Consider the following 20,772-nt stretch of genomic DNA (forward strand, 5'->3'; position numbering starts at 1 on the left):
ATACGTAGATCCTAGACCAACAAATGAATGGTTTAGATCATCCAAATAGGTAAGCACGCATATTTTTTTTATGTGCATGAATCCCCAGAGTCATACAAATTATAATTTAATAGTCTCTTCTAGTAATTGGTGCGAGTGGTGTGACTGCTGATGGGTAGAGGGAGAGAGTCAGAGATAGAGAGATGTAGAGGCAGATGCTCGTGACTGCTATCCATTTTGAAAGATTTTTTCACTTCCAAATAATCTTATTTACTTCCAAAGCATTCGCATATAACATTACATGCAAATAATTCATAGGGCCGTCCAAAGAGGCCCTAAATTGCTCAAATTGTTATTAGAGGAATGATAAACTGAAACGCGCCCTTGCAAAAACCAGCTACAAGGCGCCCCATTGGTCCATCTCAACAACGTCCCTTAAAAGACCCATAAACACATGAAACGAGTTAGACAAATATAAAATTAAAGGAACAATAAGTGCACTTTGTTGAGGTGGCCTAACGGGGGTGCCCTTGTAGACCTGTATTGTTTTGAAAGGTCGACCTTCAGCTTATCATTTATTATGCATATAAAAGTACGAAGGCGTAACACTGTTGGTCCTTAATTTGGCACATATCACACAATGAAAACCCTACCCATGTAAGCTCATATGGGATCCACACGTTATTATGTATGCGTGAATATACATGCATGTTTATGGATTTCCTGTATGTTTTTCATCATGCTATGGCTCAAACCTGTATGATTTGTAACAATGAACATTCCAAAAAAAAATCCAGATGTACATCTTCATGGCCGTGATTTGATTTTTTGACCTCTTATGATCAAAAAGTTGAGAAACTTACGAGTAGTAAAAGCATGGACGATTCAAATTCCCGACATAAAAAATGCTCACAAGATAGCCATTACACATCGGAGAAGATGAGGATGTGAAGGAAGAATTATTCGGATTTGATGGCGCGGTATATATGGCAAACAAACATGAAGGTAGCACGAAAGGCAACGGTCCCGAGTATCAGAAAGAAGGCATAGCATATACAAGCATTGTAGCCAAAAAAGAAAGATGTCTGCATCAAACCTCTCATTTGTGATTTAGAATAGAAGTAGCAGGAATAACCGTACACAAAAATGGAACTCGAGCCCCCACATAACACAGATCTGCATTAATATATCCAGTGAACAAGCAAACAAGTCAGGAAATTATCAGGATTAAAGTAATATGCAGGTCTTAAAGCAAGCTACATTACTGTCAAACAAGCCTCCTAAATATCTCAGATCCTATATTTGAGCTTGTATTTCTGTTACTGTGATTCAACTACAATTGCTTTTCTGGCACTAGAATTCCCCGACTTTAGAACGATCCCCAGAAAAAATAATTTATGAAATTAAATGCACTTATGACATTTGAATAGTATGGTAAATATTTCGGGTAAGGCAATCAACGAATGACAGTGCTTAAAAACAGAACTTATCCAGTGCAGATCACTTTTTATTAGCCACGCAATAAAACAGTGTTCCAGGAAGATTCAGTGTCTGGTTTGAAATTTTAGGAGGTCTTATTTAGGCCCTGTTGGTTTAGGATTATGACAAACGATTGCGAGTCCAAAACCAATTATTGGACTCAAAACGAAGTTTAATTTTCAGTACAATAATTTGTTTTGGACTCGCAATTGGTTGTCATAATCTTAAACCAACAGGGCCTTAGTTATATGGGTTCTAATTTAATACATTTTTTTTTTGTAGGTAAGCTGGATCGAACCTCGGACCTCAGGGTCAAACAACATAGTCTTTACCAATTGAGCTAGAGGCTCAACTCCATACAAAATGTTTGGGTGCATGACCAGGGAATAAACAGTTGTAAGCATTATTAAAGAAGAACGGGTGTTAAATAGGATGTTTGGACGCCGAACGAGATTCCAACATGGAAGCACACATTAGGTAGAAGCTTCCATAAACTAAAAAGTAGATAAAGAACATTGCTTGTTAGCATAAAGCTGACTTGATAATATGAAAGAAGCCAGAGCTCCATATTTCTTTTTATCATACAACAAGAATTAGAGCCTCTTTCAGATACAGATCTAAACAAAATGATGATAATGTTCTTACCTTAAACATGAAGGTTAAATACTAAAAAAATAGGAAAAACTGCCCCTAATACTATCTGAAAAGAAAAAGGAAAGTCTCATGAGCATACAGTCTTTCAAGTAAGATGCCATACATAAAAAATAATCATAATAATAATAAAAATAACAATTTTTCACACTTTTTCAACTTGAACACATGCTCAAAAGAATTGGAAGTGTATCTTTAGAGAAAATCTCAGCTATCCCTCTCTAATTATGGGTATTATCATTTATATCTTTTGAATAAGTTATACCATGGAATTTTAGTCAGAGAAGAGGGGCTATATGAGAGACAGAGAGAAGGGAGGGAGAAGGGAGGACTTAGGTATAGTTAAGGGAAGTGTGTTTTAGTCAACATTTATGAGAAGGGGGCTATTATGAGATAGAAGGCGGAGTTACATGAGAGAGAGGACGGGGTGGTAGCTGAGAGAGAGAGAGAGAGAGAGAAGAAGAAGAAGAAAGAAAGAAAGAGACAGAGAGAAAAAAAGAAGGGAGCAGTGTGGGCTCAGGTATTGTTAAGGGAAGCGCATTCTGGTCAGCATTTATCAAGTAAGGGGAACTGAACAAAAGCTCAAGGATATACCTTTTTTAAAGGGTAACAATGATAACTCCGATATTAAAGGGAATAGTTGAGAATTGCTCATAGCAAATTCTCCTTATTTTTTATTTCTCATGTAACTCCTCCCTCTGATGGAATAAAACTCTACCAGGATGTGTCTAGCTCTCATATGGGAGACCACCGTACCAACATATGCACACCGGTTATTGCAAAGTGACAAAACACTACTATGTGGCCTTACAAAGAACACCAACCTTACCAACTAAAGCATATTTACCTACGAAGACCATGGCTTACTACAATGCATGTACGGTAATTCTTCCAACCATAGATTGCTCCATTATGTTCCTACTTCCAAGAGGTTAGATTCTTCTTAGCAACATTGTGAAACTTGTTGTTCATGGTTACCCGTCTAATGGAGACGTTTTTTTTTTTTTGGTAACGAAGGGTGTCCCCACCCCCTTCGGGGGTAGGACTATTTCCCTACGGATGCGCGCAATCACCCGGAAACCACGCGCATCGGGTAAGCAAGGGGGGATTCGAACGCCCGTCACTAGGGAGCAAACCCATGACTTTACGCCAAAGAGCCACACCCTTCCGTCTAATGGAGACTTGTGCACCTTGTAAGGGACCTTCCAAGGTAAAGACAACCTCATAGACCAAAGCGGTAGATCATCAACTAAGAACATTGCCTTTTACTCTACATCCACAATATTGATTGCTCCATTCTCTTTCAAGTGATCGGATTCCTCTTAATGGTGATGCGGATGCCTTCTATTATTGATTATGTTTAAAGGAGATTGTGCACAATCTAATATCATAATAAATAAGTTCTTCTTCAAAGAGGTTGTTGAAGAGTCGAGTTAGTATAGGTAGATTTATATTAGTGTTTAGGTGAACCCAGTTGGTTACTCGAAGGATAGACAGAGAAAGGAGAACATGGGACCTACCAACACAGAAGAGGGAAGATGATTACCGAGGAAGCAAGCCGTAAGAATGGCATCGCTCCAATAAAGCTTGGGAACCTTCATCTGAAAGAGAAGAGTGCGAGCTATATCAAGTAAGGTCCGCGCCTTCCACTCTGCAGCCCCATTCTACTGGGGGTATATGCACAACAAGACTAATGAAGGATACCGTGGGACTCCAAAAAGGAGCAGAAATCAGAAGCAGAAGAAAAGTATTCCTTTGCATTGTCGGCCCTCAAGCTTGATGGAGGTCATCGGGACCATAAGAAGCGACATGGAAGAAGAAATGGCAGCAGCGGTAGACGAGAGAGGCGTGACCATGATGAATATTAACAACAAGCAACAATACACTACCAATAACAAATCACCAACAATGACAATGACAAAGCCACCAAGGAATCACCAATCTCTTACAAGTAACAACACACCAACAACAACAATCTCCAACAACGACCACAAAGGAGCCCCCAACAACGAAGAACTACCAACAACATAACCAACAAACCACCAACACCACAAACCACCAATCAAAACCAACAACATGGAAGACAAACCAACAACGATAACCACGATTGGCACGCTGCCCTACACACCATCATACGGCGGGAAAGGAGAAAGACCCCGACAACACACACAAGAAGACTAATGAAGGATACCGTGGGACTCCAAAAAAGAGCAGAAACCAGAAGCAGAAGAAAAGTATTCCTTTGCATTGTCGGCCCTCAAGCTTGATGGAGGTCATCGGGACCATAGGAAGCGACATGGAAGAAGAAATGGCAGCAGCGGTAGACGAGACAGGCGTGGCCATGATGAATATCAACAACAAGCAACAACACACTACCAACAACAAATCACCAACAATGACAACGACAGAGCCACCAAGGAATCACCAATCTCCACAAGTAACAACACACCAACAACAACAATCTCCAACAACGACCACAAAGGAGTCACCAACAAAGAACCACCAACAACATAACCAACAAACCACCACCACCACAAACCACCAATCAGAACCAACAACAGGGAAGACAAACCAACATCGATAACCACAATCGGCATGCTGCCCTACACGCCATTATACAGCGGGGAAGGAGAAAGACCCCGACAACACAAATAAGCACCGCCAAAAGGAAAAAATCAGCAACCATCTCCATCTGAGCCGACAAATACCGAATGAAAAGGCAAGAGAGGGTGTTTAGATCATGAAGGAGAAAATAGTTTTCGGGTTAGGAATTAGGGTTTGGAGTTTCCGGTTAGGGTTTTGGGTTTGGAAGACCATGTGTAATGGTATATGGGGAGGGGGAGGGCTCAAACCAAAATGATGATTGGGGTGGGGGTGGTGCGGCTGCAATGGAGGGAGGTGCGGCTGCGGGAGAGCGCTAGCGAAGTTAGGGTTAGGGTTGTTTGAGGTGGCGGAAGTTCTTCAATGGTGAGAGGGCCGGCGAAAGCTTCAACCGCGATGACCATCATACATTGTTAATAGTATTCATCTTCCATGAGTAAAAGAGAGAAGAAGAGAAGAGATGAGATAGTTGTATCCTCTCCCACACGAAAATGTGTGTGTGTGTGTGTGTGTGTGTGTGTGTGTGTGTTAGAGTGAAATAGGGTTACAAGAAATGACAAGAATGCCCCTACATGGGTATGTAATTACACTGCCACTCTTAACAGATAATTAGTTTCAACAAGAACTAGAGTTTCCTTCCCTATTGATTCTGCATCAGTTTTGTTATCAAAGCAACAAGAAGTATTGGAAATTAATCCTACAAGCATAAATTTCCTTCCCTGACCAAAAGTGTAATGTTATCGACAAGTTTAACAAATGAAAACTACCATGTTAGGGAGAATAAGTACAAGCAAGGAAATGTGCAAAAAAGAATAATTGGATGATATGTAAAGAAGTTTTCCTTGTTCTATGACCTGGGAATATATAAGGAAGAAAAGGAAGGATGAAACATGATTGACAAAAATGCAAGAGTGGCCATCAGAGAGGCAAATATATACATGGACCATTGCACCAAAATAAATATAAGCATATAAAGTTAAAGGAAGGATGAAGCATGATTGGCAAAAATGCAAGAGTGGCCATCAGAGGGCAAATATATACATGGACCATTGCACCAAAATAAACATGAGCATATAAAGCTATCTACCTAACAGTATCTAACCTGTTTTAAGTATTCTATTTACAATCGATTAAAGTTAGTTTTTGGTCCATCTGATCATCTTTCTTTAAAGAAGTTTTGGCTTAAATTTTGTCTTTCTAATCAGTCAGAATGTAGCAATCAACCATGCCTGATATCTACACAGCATGAGTGCCGTCTATTGCTTGGATCATAGATAAACTGTTGCAATTGCCCAGTTTAAGTCCTTCACTAGTGTATATTCAACATCAATAAGTGTCATTCAACATGGATGCGGTTAAACAACAAAGGATGAGTGGGCACAGCAACTGATACAAACCTCCACCACCATTCATGGTCTTCCCCGGCAAGCTGGAAGTATGTCAATCCAATACTTAAGAATGCAGTGACTACAATAAGAATGATGAAGACGATGAACAGAATGCTGTATATTGTGTAAATCTTATGGCCCCACAAGCTTGTGAATATGAAATGTAGCTCAAGAAAGATTGCACTGAATGGTAAAACACCGGCCATAAACATCTGAGGGAGTGGCCTCCTGTACCAAAGTAATGGTGGAATCTCTGTTGGGATTCTTTTGGTAGCACAAGGTGCATGAAATTCAGAACTATAGATTTTTCCAAATGTGCAACCCACGGTAAGCAATGGTATTGCGACAAGTAACCATATGAGAAGAATCACTACTATGGTACCAAATGGCAATGCAGCTGTAGCACTATTAGATACAGCGATCGTATTCAAGACGGAGAATGTTAAAAACAAGGGCCCAGGAAAAAGAAGCCCGGTGAGAAGCATAACTCCTGCCTGCAAGACATTAACACTGAGAGAAGTGATCAGATGAGGTGAAACAAGAAAAGGCACTTGAATAATCAATAAAAGTACATGTACTTACCCATTTTATTCCTCCCCACTGAGTGTAGAATGAAGTAGCAGTGTACCCAGCAATAACAGATGTAAGGGCGTAAATCAGAACAAGAGAAGTATGCAGTGCTCCACGATTGAAGGGATAGAAAATGCCCAAAAATGCCAGAAAAAATATGCAGAAAACCCTGAACGAAAAAGCATATAAATTGGAAATAAAAGTAAAAGTTTAATGCTCATAATGCCAACAGCTAACAGCCTCCGCTTATAGTTAGCTACAAATTTAAAGGTGTAATGATAAATTATCACACAATTCCTTTGGACATATTCAAACCATAAATGAAAAAATAGCTTTCTAGCTTACAAGGTCAGCAGCTGAGTACCAGATCCCAAGACTGCACATAGTAAAGGATTGTACCGGGGATATCTGAATACATCACCATGGAGATACTTCCAACCAACCTCCTCATTATCTTCTAGGTCATCTCCATGAGAATACCTACAAATTTAATAAACATTAACATTTAGAAAACCATAGAAATTTTCCATTTGCTTGTTCAAATATATGCTTAGAATTTACCAAAAGGTAGGCATATTACTTGTTCAAGTCATTCTTAAGAGTTCGCATAACTCCTACGGAGAGACACCCTATCAAGAGTATAATGATGACAATTGAGTTAAAAATAGAAACCCAATGAAGTTGTAGATGCTGCGGCAGTAACGAAGTTTTCAAGTATTTGTCCATCCGATTCTCAAAACTCACTGACGTTTCCTCCCAATGTACTGAATATGTGAAGACTGCTGTGGTTTCATTATCTTCAGTAATGTCGAGCACATAGTTTGGGTCATTAAAGGCAGTTATCTCTATGATTTGATTTTGATTGTAAAGAACATCAAACTGTAAATGTTCGAAAAGATAATATCTAGGCCTTGTCTCATTAAGAATCCCCATTTTTTCTTTGATTTTGCCAATAAAACCCCATACAGGAAGATCATCATAGTACATCTGAAAGTAATAATCATTCTTGACAGCATCCCTGAACTTTGCAACTTCGTCTTTTGACAACGTCTTCCAGCAAACATCTTCCGAAGTCTTGTCCTCTTTAAAATTCAAGTTGTATCGAACATTGACTAGGCGGTCTCCATTCAAGACTTCCCCAAGGGTTTCCTTCTTTTTGATTACTTGATCTGCATCCATACGAACAAAAGTATCATCACAACAGGCCTAAACTGTGTATCCTGTATAAGAGCATCCAACAGTTTAACTTATAAAAGCCAACCTGGAAGACAGAATGGCAAGTCAAAATACCTGTACGTCTCACTGCAAGGTGAAAAATGATCTTAAAATTAGAAAAACATAAACATAAAAAAAAACACATGAAATGGAAATGAAAGGTAGTCCTGAGACCACCTTAATTGGAAGTCCACTCCAATCTCGACTGTAAACATGGTACAGTCACTGGGACTGCTCATCTACTTTGGAAGCCATGGATGGGTCACTGTGCAAAAATTGCACACCAATAACACAATCCTGAGTCCTGACTACAGTAAAAAGATTTTTACGTTGTGATTTTCAACCGTTGGCCATTTTTATTTTAACCATCTATATTGCAGGCCAGTGACTGGATAATTAGGATTGTCCAATCAGTGAGATTTTTTACCCATCCAAAATGGCACCCAGAAGAAGACCAGTTCCAGTCCTCAAACACATGTCATGCATAAAGTGGAGATTAAGGTGAAGTGGTGAACAGTCAATTCAAATAGTCCAAGGACTGATAACAAGGTCTAGAAAATAATTGGTTTGTACTATCCACAACGTCTTTGTGGGTGAAAGATCTGAGCATTGCAGATCGAAAAGAAAAATTACATGATTGACGGATTATATCTGAAGGCACCAACAGTGGAAGAATCAATAAAATGATCAGGCGATGAATTTTGTCTCTTTGTTACTTCTAAATAATAATTTCATCCAACGAAATAAAAATTCAGAAATCGCTGCTCTTCATAGCAATTTACTACAATGAAATATGAAAATTCAGGAAATTAGGCATTTAATTTCCACGGCATTTGTGCACACTAACGCACACTAAACTGAGGATTCATTCAAATTCAGCACTTGATTGCCTTAGAAATTTGATGCGGGACTCTTCTTCTTTCTACCTATTTTTAATGGTTAGCTTACTTGGAGGGAAGCTACACCTGCAATCTACAGTTGAATAAACTGATACTCGCTTTATTCATGAAAAATAGTCATTTAAATACAGAGCTTGTAGCCCACTTTCTCACGTATTGCAGATACGTGGAGATAAACATTGAAAGATAGAGATAAACAGAACTAAAAACTGCAATGAGATAAATCAGGACTAATATTTATCCTACCCAAACGACTTGAACTTAAACAAATAAAAGGCCTAAATAATAGGAGATAACTATGGAAGATGTGGCAATTGCAAGCGATTGGAGGGATGCCTATGCCTGTATCAAAATTTCATACAACTTTTAGGAAATTGCTACAAATCCTTACAAGAGAAGCAAAGAAAGCTAACTTTGTCATGTCATTGAAGCATTACAATCCTACAAAGATCATTTCCAGCAATATTCTTCTCTTCTCAACCAAAAGAGTCATTAATTTCTCAGAGATCCTTACAAGAGAAAAACCTAGATTCCTAACTTTGCTATGTCATGGAATCATTACAATCCTAGAATGATCATTTTCAGCAGTATTCTTCTCTTCTCAACCAAAAGAGTTATAAATTTCTCAGGGATGATTTAGGTTTACAAACAAACCTAATTAACAGAATGATCGACAATAAAGATCTGAATTAAATTCCAGATCCAAATCAAGAAAAGAGAAGAGACTCGAAGAGAAATGAGAATTTATTTGAGGGAGGGAAGAGATTGTGTACCTCGGATTGTGGTAAGGGCCCACCTTGTTCGCGAAGAGGGGAACTGGATCTCCGGCAGCGTAGCGATGATCGTCCGGTGATGATTTCGCCGGTCCGGCGAAGATCGAGAGAGCGAGGAAGATTAGAAAGAAATTGATTCCAGAATCTCCAGCCATCAGAGCTGGAGAAAGAATCTCAGAGAGAGAGAGAGAGAGGGAGAGAGGGGGAGAGACGTAAGAGAGTTGAAGATCTTGAAATGGAGGGAAAGGGAGAAAGGTTTTAAAACAGAATTAGAAATTGGGGAATTGCTTTCTTGTTGCATTTGGACGGGCTTTTAAGTACATATCTCAAAGTACAACGTGGGATTTTATATGTGGGTGGAGCTATTACAGCTATTATCAAGGGGTTGGAGGAAAGTTGAGTCTTTTTACATAAAACTTAACAACCATGAAGGGCAGTGATAAATTCACCGCATTTTAGGATGAATTCACGCCCTTTTTTCAAAATGAACTGTACTGCCGATACCATAGGATGATCAAAACCGCCCATTTGATGGGCCATAACAAAAATAGGTTAACTCAACTCAACTAAGCCTTTGTCCCAATCTAGTTGAGGTCGGCTAACGAATCCTTTAGAAAACTTTCATGAAGAAGGTGAAAGGATCTACTAAGTTCGTCTACATGGATCATTTTCTTCAATTTTATCCTGTCAAAGGTCATGTTCTCTGTTATGTTACTAGCCCTCAAGTCTTTCCTTACTGTTTCTACCCAAGTTGTTTTCTGTATGCCCCTACTTCTTTTTACTTCATCAACTTGGCACGAGTCTTTTCTTCTCAACCGAGCATCCAAAGGCCACCTTGGATGTGCCCAAATCATGCTATCTCATCTTCTCCTCAATTAGCGTTACTTAGGGGTCCATTACTCTTCTACTTTTTAACAGTAGCATGATACCGAGGTTCCCAACAACCTACCTAAATAGGGCGAGTGGCTTTTCTCTCTGTCACTAACAAGAAGCAGATCTTCAATCGAAGGAAAAGGGCAGGGCTGGGCTTTTTTCGGGGATTGAAACGAAGCTACCAGGCTAGTGTCGACAATAGGAGCGCTCGAATTTGCGACAAGACTTCGTTCCAATCAATGGATTTCTTTGGGCAGAGTGCGATAATAGACTTGAAAACACAAAACCACTAAGCTTGGTCGGTCAAATAGCAAAACCATTAGAAGGTCTTTCTTTTTCACATATGCAACCAGTGAGGGCCCACGGACTGAACGGAACGATTATGGCGTTTCCGGAGTACAAAGAAAACCTCTTCCTAAGCCCGGAGCAGTGAAGTGAGATTCCTCGGGTGAGTGTTTCCTGAATTATATGAAGCCAGTAAGTGCAAATCTTTTTTGGGTACTCATTTGCGCGGGCAACTGCATACCCTGCGACCCAAAAAGCTCTTCGAGCTTATTGGAGATGAGCTCTTTTAACGAGTCAAAGGCGAAATCGGAGTGACATAACATAAATAGGTTGTGCCCCAAAAATCATTTCCATAAGATTACCCTTACATGTGGTGTAGGCTGTACAGTCCATTTTGAAAAGTACTAAGTGAATTCATCTTTGAAGGGGGTGAATTTATCACTGCCCCACATAAAACTCAAATAGTCATTGACCCCACAAGATACATAACAAATTAACTTGTAGTCATCTCATCAATCCGTAGCTATCGGATCCCTAAATTCGACCCCTTATTAACGTAAAACGTTAGGGCATTGAATAAGGTTCCCAAGTGCCGTTAAATTTATCACTCCCCTTCTTCTTCTTTTTTCTCATATCTTTGCACTCGCCTGATATCCATCTCCCTATCTAAGAGGTACGGCACAAAAAACCATTTATTCTCTCTTACATCTTCTAGACAGTTGGAGTTTGAATTCTGTTTGTTTGATTGATTGTTTCCAAGTTCTGGATAAAATCTAAAATCTAATGAGCCCCCTGGTGGGAAACAGTTGGTATTTTTATTTTATTTTTATTGGAAAATTTACTTGGGTCTGTGGACTATTGTTATTTTTTAGAGGAATTGATTTTGTGAGAACTGGGATGCTTGATTTCTTGATGATTAGATTGAAATTTCATGGAACCCAGAGGAAATTTAGATGCCCCTAATCTTTGGTGTATTGAATAATGTGAGTTGGTTTTCTAGTGTTTCCCTTGTGAGTTGATAGATTGACTTATTTCTAGTCTTAAAGGATGGGAAACAAGTTATACTGAGTTTGAAATGAGTATTTTGATTCCCAAATGGCTTTGCAGTTCTTGAAACCTGATAAAATTTGGAACCTTCTTTAACTCCTTTTGAAAATTAGAGATAGTGTGTTTCACACATCATGGTTTTTGATAAGATAGAGAAGAATAAAACCATTATTTAGCTATTTCAAAAAAAAATAAAATAAAATTAAAGCCTTTATTGATTTTGGTCCAGTTATTATCTTCTAGGAATGGAGTATCTTCCAGTGGAAGTCATTGGAAACATATTATCTCAACTCGGAGCTGCTCGAGATGTAGTGATTGCCTCAGCAACATGCCGGAAATGGCGAGAAGCATGCTGCGATCACCTTCATACCCTTTCTTTCAATTGCAATGACTGGCCTGTTTATCGCGATCTTACTACTAGTCAATTGGAGATTCTTATAACCCAGACTATATTTCAAACCGCAGGTCTACAATGTCTGTCAATTTATATGGATGACGTTGACGAATTCTCGGCAGCTCCGGTTATTGCTTGGCTTATGCATACCAGAGAAACCTTGCACCGTCTGTTCTATAATGTTCCCACAAGTTCCGATTTTAATATTTTGGAGAAATGTGGTACACAGAAGCTAGAAATGTTAGCATTGGCTTACAATTCTATCACTGGGGTTGAACCCAATTACCAGAAATTCCCTTGTCTGAAATCCCTTTCGTTGAGTTATGTTAGCATTTCAGCCTTGGATCTTAGCCTGTTGCTTACTGCGTGCCCAAAGATTGAGGCTTTGACACTAGTGAATCCAGAGATTGTAATGTCAGATGCACAAACAACTATGGAACTGAGCAGTCCTACTTTGAAGAGCATTTATATCGAAGGGATTTGCTTGGACAAGTTTATATTGGAAGCAGATAGTCTGGAAATTTTACATTTAAAAGATTTAACACTTGAGCTTTTCGAGCTTATCGGCAAGGGTTCTTTAAAGTGTCTCAAAATTGATGACGTCAATGTCATTCACCTAGATATTGGGGAGAGTAGTGAGCATCTGGAGGTTGTAGATGTCAGCAACTTTCCGATTATGTGGCCGAAATTCTACCAGATGATATCGACATCATCTAAACTAAGAAGGCTTCGGCTTTGGGATGTTGTATTTGATGCCGAAGATGAGATTGTGGATCTGGAAACGATTGCCATTTCCTTCCCTCAGCTAAGTCATCTTGCATTATGTTATGATTTAAGACATGGATTGCTTCACTATGGCTTGCAAGGGTCATCTGAGTTGGAAAATGTAGTGGTATTGGAATTGGGATGGATGGTAATTAGTGAGCTCTTCGCACCATGGGTTGAAGGATTGCTTAAAAGATGCCCCAATGTTAAGAAGTTAGTCATCCACGGTATCGTCTCTGAGGAAAAATCTCACAAAGAATTTCATGTGTTGGCAAATTTTACTTCATCCATTGTGCGGCTAATGAGAAGATATACGCATGTTGACGTGCAATTTGAGTATGAGTAAGATTCCATGAATCCCTTGATGGGCATTCAGCTTTTGATCCTGTAAGAGTTTTGTAAGTAGGTAAACCATACTGCACTTTGAATCTGAGCATTCCTTTCTGTTCTATATCCCAAGTATTGTCCTTCTTTATCGGATTACATGGTAGCTAAAGCACTTGTAAATTCCGATATTCTTTTTTTTTGCAGAAGGAACACGTTCTACACTCAATTCCTTTTCTCTTCCTTTGCTTCTTAGTCATGTCTTTGGCTCATGTTTCTAATTTTCTCTTTTTTTTTCCTTCTAGAATTGTTTGCTACTTCTGAACGGGTTTTGCCTTCTTTGCCCATATATGTTATTCCTTGTGATCCATGTGCCATCTCACGTGGAAAATTGTTGAGTTTGCATGCTTAACTGGATGAGATGGGTGAATCTGGTGAGAGTATCAAGTTTAGTTATTAATTCTATTCTGGTGGGTCTTTAATTCTGATGTTTGTCAGTTCTGGTATTCCTTCTCAGAAAAAGAATGCTACAACTGATGGATTTTACTTAAAAAAGAAGAAGATAGGGGCGGCCCAGTACACGAGGCTCCCACCATTGCAGGGGGGTTTTTTTGGGGGTTTTTTTTCACCCAAAAGAAGTAGGTTTCAGAAGAGAGAGAGAGAGAGAGAGAGAGAGAGAGAGAGAGAGAGAGAGAGAGAAAGAGAGAGCGTACCTGTGCGATTTGGGGTTTTTTTTTCACCCAAAAAAATGTTGCGGCCTGAAGGACTCCGATCGGAGAGAGATCGGAGAGAGAACAGAGAGAGAGAGAGTGCGAAGAAATCCAGATTTGGGTTTTTTTTTTTTCGCCTAAACAGAACTCCGTGACAGAGACAGATGAGAGAGATGAAGATGGAGATGAACTTGGAATGAAGCCTACCTTTCTCGCAGATCGCTTCACAGAGAGAGAGAGAGAAGGGGTGAGAGAGATGATTTCCTTTTTGGGTTTAAAAACACAGTGAGAGAGAGAGAGAGAACTCCGTGAGAGAGATGAAGATGGAGAGCCGATGGGTTTGGGTTTGGGTGATCCAAACCGTGAAGATGGAGAACTCCGTGAGCCGATGGGTTTTTTTTTTCTTTCGAGGGTTTGGGTTTAACGATGGGTTTTTTTTTTCTTTCAAGGGTTTGGGTATAATTTTTGGGTTTAAAAACACAGTGAGAGAGAGAGAGAACTCCGTGAGAGAGAACGACGTTATTTTTGTTTTAATTTTTTTTCGAGGGTACGTCGAAGACGCACCCTCCGTAACGCCGCAACATTTGTTTTCGAAAAGCGCATTTGGGCCCACCATTTCAACCAATGAGAAAACTTCTCTTTCCTCAAGCGTACCTAACGAAATGCGCTTCAAGCGTATAATCTTTTTCCTCATATATATATATATATATATATATATATATATATATATATATATATATATATATATATATATATATATAGGAATAAGATTGTGCGGTCGAGGGCCCCAAACTCATGTGGGCTCACTTTGTTAGGATGATCCAAAGCATTCATTTGAAAGGCCCTTACATAGATGGGGTATGTACAAAAAATCAGCTCCATAAGATCATCCTAACCCATCCATTTGTGGAGGTCAAAATGGACAGACACCGTTTGCCACAAATTTGCGCATTTTTGCCCTCCACTTTTGGAGGGGTTAGGATGATCCAATGGAGCTGATTTTTTGTACACACCCTATCTATGATGGGGCCTTGCAAGCGAATGGTTTTGATCAACACAAAAAATGTGGGACCCATGTGTTTGGGCCCTCGACCGCACCTAAGCTTAGGTGCGGTCGACCGCACCTAAGCTTAGGTGCGCTCGACCGCACACTCCTTTTCCTCATATATATATATATATATATATATAAAGGTTGAAATTGTTCATAATGTTCTTTCATCTCTCATCTCATCTCCTACGAGATTTCGTAAGCCAAATCATCATACTGAATCAACTACTAATCGTCATCATCATCACCACAGGCATTTCCTACAAGATTTTGATATCTTCCTTAGTAAATCCCTAGTACAAAATATTAGAATTATAGTTAGTTTATTTTAACTTTAAAGCGTGAGTCTTGAATTGATAAGTAAGAGCATTAATTAACATCTTAAGTATTATACTTTTCTTGGCGGGAGCCTTGTGCACTGGGCCGACCTAGTATACTTTTCTTGAGATTCCAAGTTGTAGTGGACTAGCACCAAATCATCCGATCTCTGTTGCTCCAACTTGTTCCTCTTTGCAGAGTAGATGAGCTTGAAAGTATTCCAGTTCATTTCTCATCCTGTTGCACTATAAATTTGGCTAGTTATCCGAGTTGTAAAGCTTTGCAATTTTGGGTCATCGTTACCAAACTGCGACCGCCATACAACTGTAATGACAAAGTTCTCACAATCAGTTGTGCATACAACCAATAGTGCATCATTAAATTTTCAAATGAAATTAACTTCAAGAAACAAAACATAAAGATATAAACAAATTACTTTACCTGGTCCCAGCTTGCTTCAATTGCGGATTGCCATAACTATGCTGAAGTGATCAAGGCTTTGCAATACTCTTCAGCCGGACAATGATTATAGTCTGAGTACCTTCATTAGGTATCAATCTGGTAAGCTATTCATCAAGCCTTTGGTGACCTCATTATTTTGGAGGAAGTGTTTGAAAAATAAAGCCGTGTTATGCAAGAAACCTGGCTGCATAAAAGGGACTATGAAGTTGGTTATCCCATCTTCGATCAACAACTCTTTGGATTGGCTTATGCTCTGACTTCTAATTCTTTAACTGCTCCCAAATGCTTACCTTGGTCTTATTCTTTAACTGCTCCCAAATTCTTCAACGAGTTTCTTATTTCTGAATGGGTTGGAAATATAAACGGGGGCTAGGCTTCTTCAATTTTAAAGTTGCTAAACCTTTAAAGGTATAAAGTGGGTAAATGGAATTTGATAATCCAGTTTATTATGTTATCAGTTTTCTTCTTTCTCTATTACGCTCAGTGATATTGTCTCCAATCCACGATTTTCATGAGTAAACATAGCATAGAGGTTGATTATCATTCCATTTGCATGAAAGAACCTAACTGTATCATTCAACGGATGTTAATAAACGACAACCTTTATGTTTTCAACCTATTCACCAAGGCAAGAATACTGTATTCAAACATGGACTTCCATGGTTTAACTATACTTGTAAGCTTATAATGGCAACCCCCTGATCAGTTAATCCTAATGTCTATTGTTATCAGAAACAAAAGCAGCATGGTCTTGTAGTGGATTTCAATTATCTCTTGTAAAACAACTGCTGCCCAATAGTATGAGGAGCCACTTTGTTGGTCCATCATATAATTTAATTTGAAACTTGACTGGTCTGGAAGAATCTAGGAGCACCAATACATTTCTGTGTAATTCTATCTCGTTTCTTGGTTGTAAATGCCAAATTCTATTCTTTTCTTTCTCTTTTTTTGGAACAAGTAACTCTTCCAACAGCATATTTGGGTTTGTACACCTTATGTCTCTAAGAGAGTTTTCTCATCCTCATCTTCATGATGCACCTTGACAGAAGCAAGGCCTTTTTTTTGGTAGGTAAGCTAGCTTGATCCCGCAATCTCGTGGCTGCAGCACTAAGTCATATAAGATAAATTGACGTTCGTTTTTTTTTTTTTTTAAGTAACAAAATTCATTAATATGCCATCAACGGATATACATGATGGGGGACGAGGCGTCACGTCCGTTGTTTTTAATAACTAGAAAGTGTGATTCACTGTTATGTCTCTTCCTAAGTTTATCCATCCTTTGTCTATCGATGGATTTCCTGCTGGTGTCTCCGCTGCTTCCTTCTTTGTATTTGAAGAGGAACTGATATCTCCATTTCCTTGTTCTGACAAGGACACCTCCTTCTCTCATAATGTTACCTACCTTGATGTGTCCCCCTTGGGTGTAATAAATTAGTTTAGATTTATGTAGCTTGTGAGTTTGCTATGTAGTTGTTTGGTATGCGTAGGAGTCTTGGAGACACGGGTTACGGTATCTAGATTGGTTTTAGTAGGAGTTTTAGAGGAAGTGGTAAGTGGCTGCAAAGTGAGTTTTCTATTTAACATGTAATTAGTCTTTTTTCAAAGGCTGATGTGGACGGAAGCTACCAACAACGTACGGTATGGAACAAATCTCATATTTATCAGTTTCTATTTTTGTCATTTTATTTGTAGCCTACATTTTAGGCATCAATTCTTGTCCGCTTTGCTTGATTTTGGTATTATTAGAAAGGTTTTTCAATTACCTATCCGATGAGCCTAAAATCACACCATTTGGACACGATTTGAGGAAGTTATGGCCGATTTATGGGCCTGGTACATGTCTATTACAAGATTTTTATGTTAGGATTATTTTAGGTTTTTAGGTTTTAAGAAGTTCTAATTTGAAGCAATCTTTGTCATGATTTCACAATTTTGCAATTCAAAGACCACTATGTTTATTTAAAGTGTTTTTTTTCCCATCTAATATCATGTCTTTCTACATTTTTCAAAAAACGGGCATTAAGGGGCCTGATTTGTCTCTTTGGTATAATCGATACCTTCTCAAATGGGGAGATGTTTGGACTTGTCGGTTTTGGAAGCGATTGAAGTCAGGTTTGAGATGCAAATAAAGCCCCGCTCGTTATGATATGGGCACAGCTTTTCAATGATCCAAATGTAATGATCTGCCAGCAAAATGTCAGTATCAGTTAACTTTTGAAGTGATTGTGTTTGCGCTGTGATAATATTTCTAATAAATATATGTTACCAACCAGATCATATGGATTTTTTATCCAAAACATAAAACTGGATGTAGTATAGCAGTAAGATAAAGCCTGCATTAATATGATAATATTTCTAATAAATATATGTGATCCTGGCCATGATCTGAGAGATGATAGGCACCACGAGGATGTTTCATCAATGAAATGCTCCCATTATTTCAAGTTTCAGTGGCTATTTATTTGGGTTTACTTTTTATTGATAAAGTAGTCCACATAATTGTAGTAGTGTTTTTCTGATTGGAATTCTAACTTCCATAGCCTGAGTAGGACATCAAATGACTGAAGGGTTCTCTTGTACGTTTCCAATGCATTTCTTCACAACCATTACGTTTTTTGGGCTTTATCATTGAAGATATTTCTCAATCTCAGCTATTCAATTTTCTTTTCCATGCGAAAAGATTTTCAAACTGCTTGTTTCGATGTTGTGTGTTCAAGATTTGTTTTTGTGTCATGACCATTTGCATTCTTAGATTATATTGTGAAAGGTTTTTGTGTCACTACCCCAATGTAGTTTGGTGGTGTTAATAGAAGCATAATCTACTGTCCTGACTATTCAAAACTGACACTTTCCAAACCCTTCCCTAAAATTTCTGAATGTCACTCAGTGATACCACGTTGGACACTAAATTGTAACAGAATTGGATTTTTTTGGGTCACTGCATACTGGGTTTTATTAAGAACTTCAATTCTAATTTCAGTTGTTGTTTTTTCTTTGGAATTCAATCATCAGACACTGAAATCTATACGGATCTCCACGAACAGTCTGCAGTACATTGTGAAAAGGTTATTTGTCCGAAAAAGAAAGGCCAACATTGTGAAAGGTTAGTGCCTTGACACAATTGATATAGCTGTAGGAACGGATTATGGTTTAGAACCCAGACACAAATCAATAAAAGGGCCCAAAGTTGAGGCTTCTTGTCGGTCTAAACGCAAACTGCTTCATATGCTGATATTGTTAAACCATATATTTAAAGAAGAAACATAAGCATGATATAACAGATTTTTTTAAAGGTAAAATTCGTGTTTTTGAATCCAAGAGAAACTACCATGGATTTTTGGATATTATGGTAACTTATTGTAGTTATTGATGATCTGGTATTGGTCTAACCAGATTTTCTCAGATACTAATGACCTATCACAGACCTTTGAAGCACGGATCACTGATAATTTTTACTAGACTAATTCAGTCCTGTTTAGGAACTAAAAACTGCTGTTGTTTGTAGGTCCGAGATAGTACATGCATGTGGTTTTCAAAAAAAAAAAAAAAACTAAGGGGCTTCCATTAAAAAAGCACCTTAGGTCTATCTCTGGGAAGAGGAGAGTGTTTGAGAAAAGGATTGAGCAACGTTCTATATTCAAAGTTAGATTGTGTAATGACTAGACATCTCCTGATGGGGCCCACGTGGATCGATGGTCCAAAATGAGTTGTTTGGCTGTTATTTTCAAGAATCTTTAGAAGTTCTTATTTATCAGCAATTAATAGGGAGACATGGATGCTTTCTAACTCTCAGATAGAAGGTCAACTTTCAGAATAGAGGTTGTGTACCACCTCAAGGTTAAAGTATACTTGTTCCTGTCATGCCAATGGTAAGCTGAATGCCATCCTCATTTCCTTGTTTTGATAAGGACAACTCTCTCTATCTCTCCATTTTTTCACTTCTCCTAGCGGTTAAATGCTGTCACAATTCCTACAGAGCTATCAACAACCAATCAAAAGTGATTAATAATGTGATGAGTGTCATTGTCAAGAAAAGAGAGTGGGGATATGTATCTCTCTACATTCAATTAAGAGATAATAACCCACCAATATATGATTGATTAGCCAATAAGTATATTCAGGGAAATCTGAACTTTCTATAGCTCGATGAAGTTTTTATCCTATAGTCCAATATTTCTCTAGGTCCCACACCATAGGATGATCCAAATCGTCCATTTAATGGGCCACGATGTAAGTAGGTTGTGTCCCAAAAATCATTTCCATAGGATGATCCTAACCCTCCAATCCATAGAGGTTCCCATAATGTGCAGTCCCTCTATAGATTAGAGGGTTAGGATCATCCTATGGGAATGATTTTGGGGGCACAACTTATTCACCTTGTGGCCCAACAAACAAGTAATGGACTGTTTGGATCATCCTATCGAGTGGGCCGTACAGTACTTTTTGAAAAATAGTGGACTATTTTAATGTAAAATCTCTGCTCTTTTAATGTAAAAAAAATGTTTCAGGGATCTATTAATAGAGGAAGATGATGAATGACATTAAGAGAGAACAAAATGAGGCGTAACCCATATTGAGTTAGATCATGAAAAGTTGTTAACGTGTGTTTAATCACCTGTTTGGATTGCAGGAAAAACATTTATGGAGGAAAAAATTTTCTTAGAAAATATTTCTCTTTCCACGATTTATAGGGAAATGAATATGGTTATGGCTGATTTAGAGGCATATCATCATAAATTGAAGGGCTATCTAAATAAAACTTGTAGTCAAGAAATTTTGAAAAAGTTTTTCCTTTCCAACTTTTCTAGACTATCCCTGCAATCCAAACGGGGCAACTTTTTTGTCTTAATAAAAGCTTAAGGTCCAAGATTTACATTTGTGTTCTTTGTTGTTAGTGAATCTGTTTGTTCTGAACATTTTTCTGGTGTTGATGGACCTCATTGAGGAGGTTATTGGGCTCTTAGCTCATTGTAAAACTGTAGGGAATTTAA

At 38.5% G+C, this 20,772-nt stretch overlaps 1 protein-coding gene and 1 pseudogene across 4 annotated transcripts; one reads left to right on the forward strand and one right to left on the reverse strand.

Annotated features, from left to right (window-relative positions):
• Positions 1 to 739: 739 nt before the first annotated feature.
• On the reverse strand, positions 740 to 9,913 carry LOC143877546 (transmembrane 9 superfamily member 3-like). The gene is made up of 7 exons (XM_077379664.1): positions 9,556 to 9,913; positions 7,930 to 7,970; positions 7,249 to 7,837; positions 7,014 to 7,148; positions 6,681 to 6,837; positions 6,108 to 6,592; positions 740 to 1,155 (listed from the first exon to the last, which is right to left on the reverse strand). The coding sequence occupies exons 1-7, from the start codon at positions 9,708 to 9,710 to the stop codon at positions 939 to 941; spliced, it is 1,779 nt and encodes a 592-aa protein (XP_077235779.1). The 5' UTR covers positions 9,711 to 9,913; the 3' UTR covers positions 740 to 938.
• Positions 9,914 to 11,233: 1,320 nt separating this feature from the next.
• Positions 11,234 to 13,498, forward strand: LOC143876666 (F-box/LRR-repeat protein At1g67190 pseudogene; annotated as a pseudogene). Of its 3 annotated transcripts, none has more exons than XR_013250450.1 (2): positions 11,234 to 11,386; positions 11,990 to 13,498. The product of XR_013250450.1 is annotated as an F-box/LRR-repeat protein At1g67190 pseudogene, transcript variant X2 (transcript). The 3 variants fall into 3 exon arrangements; XR_013250449.1 differs by having other exon boundaries at positions 11,236 to 11,386; positions 12,004 to 13,498; XR_013250451.1 differs by having other exon boundaries at positions 11,237 to 11,386; positions 12,226 to 13,498.
• Positions 13,499 to 20,772: the final 7,274 nt, after the last annotated feature.

The sequence above is a fragment of the Tasmannia lanceolata genome, unplaced genomic scaffold, assembly GCF_043159265.1.
Source record: "Tasmannia lanceolata isolate RefF3 unplaced genomic scaffold, GAP_Taslan_0.1 ptg000005l, whole genome shotgun sequence".
NCBI lineage: Eukaryota > Viridiplantae > Streptophyta > Magnoliopsida > Canellales > Winteraceae > Tasmannia > Tasmannia lanceolata.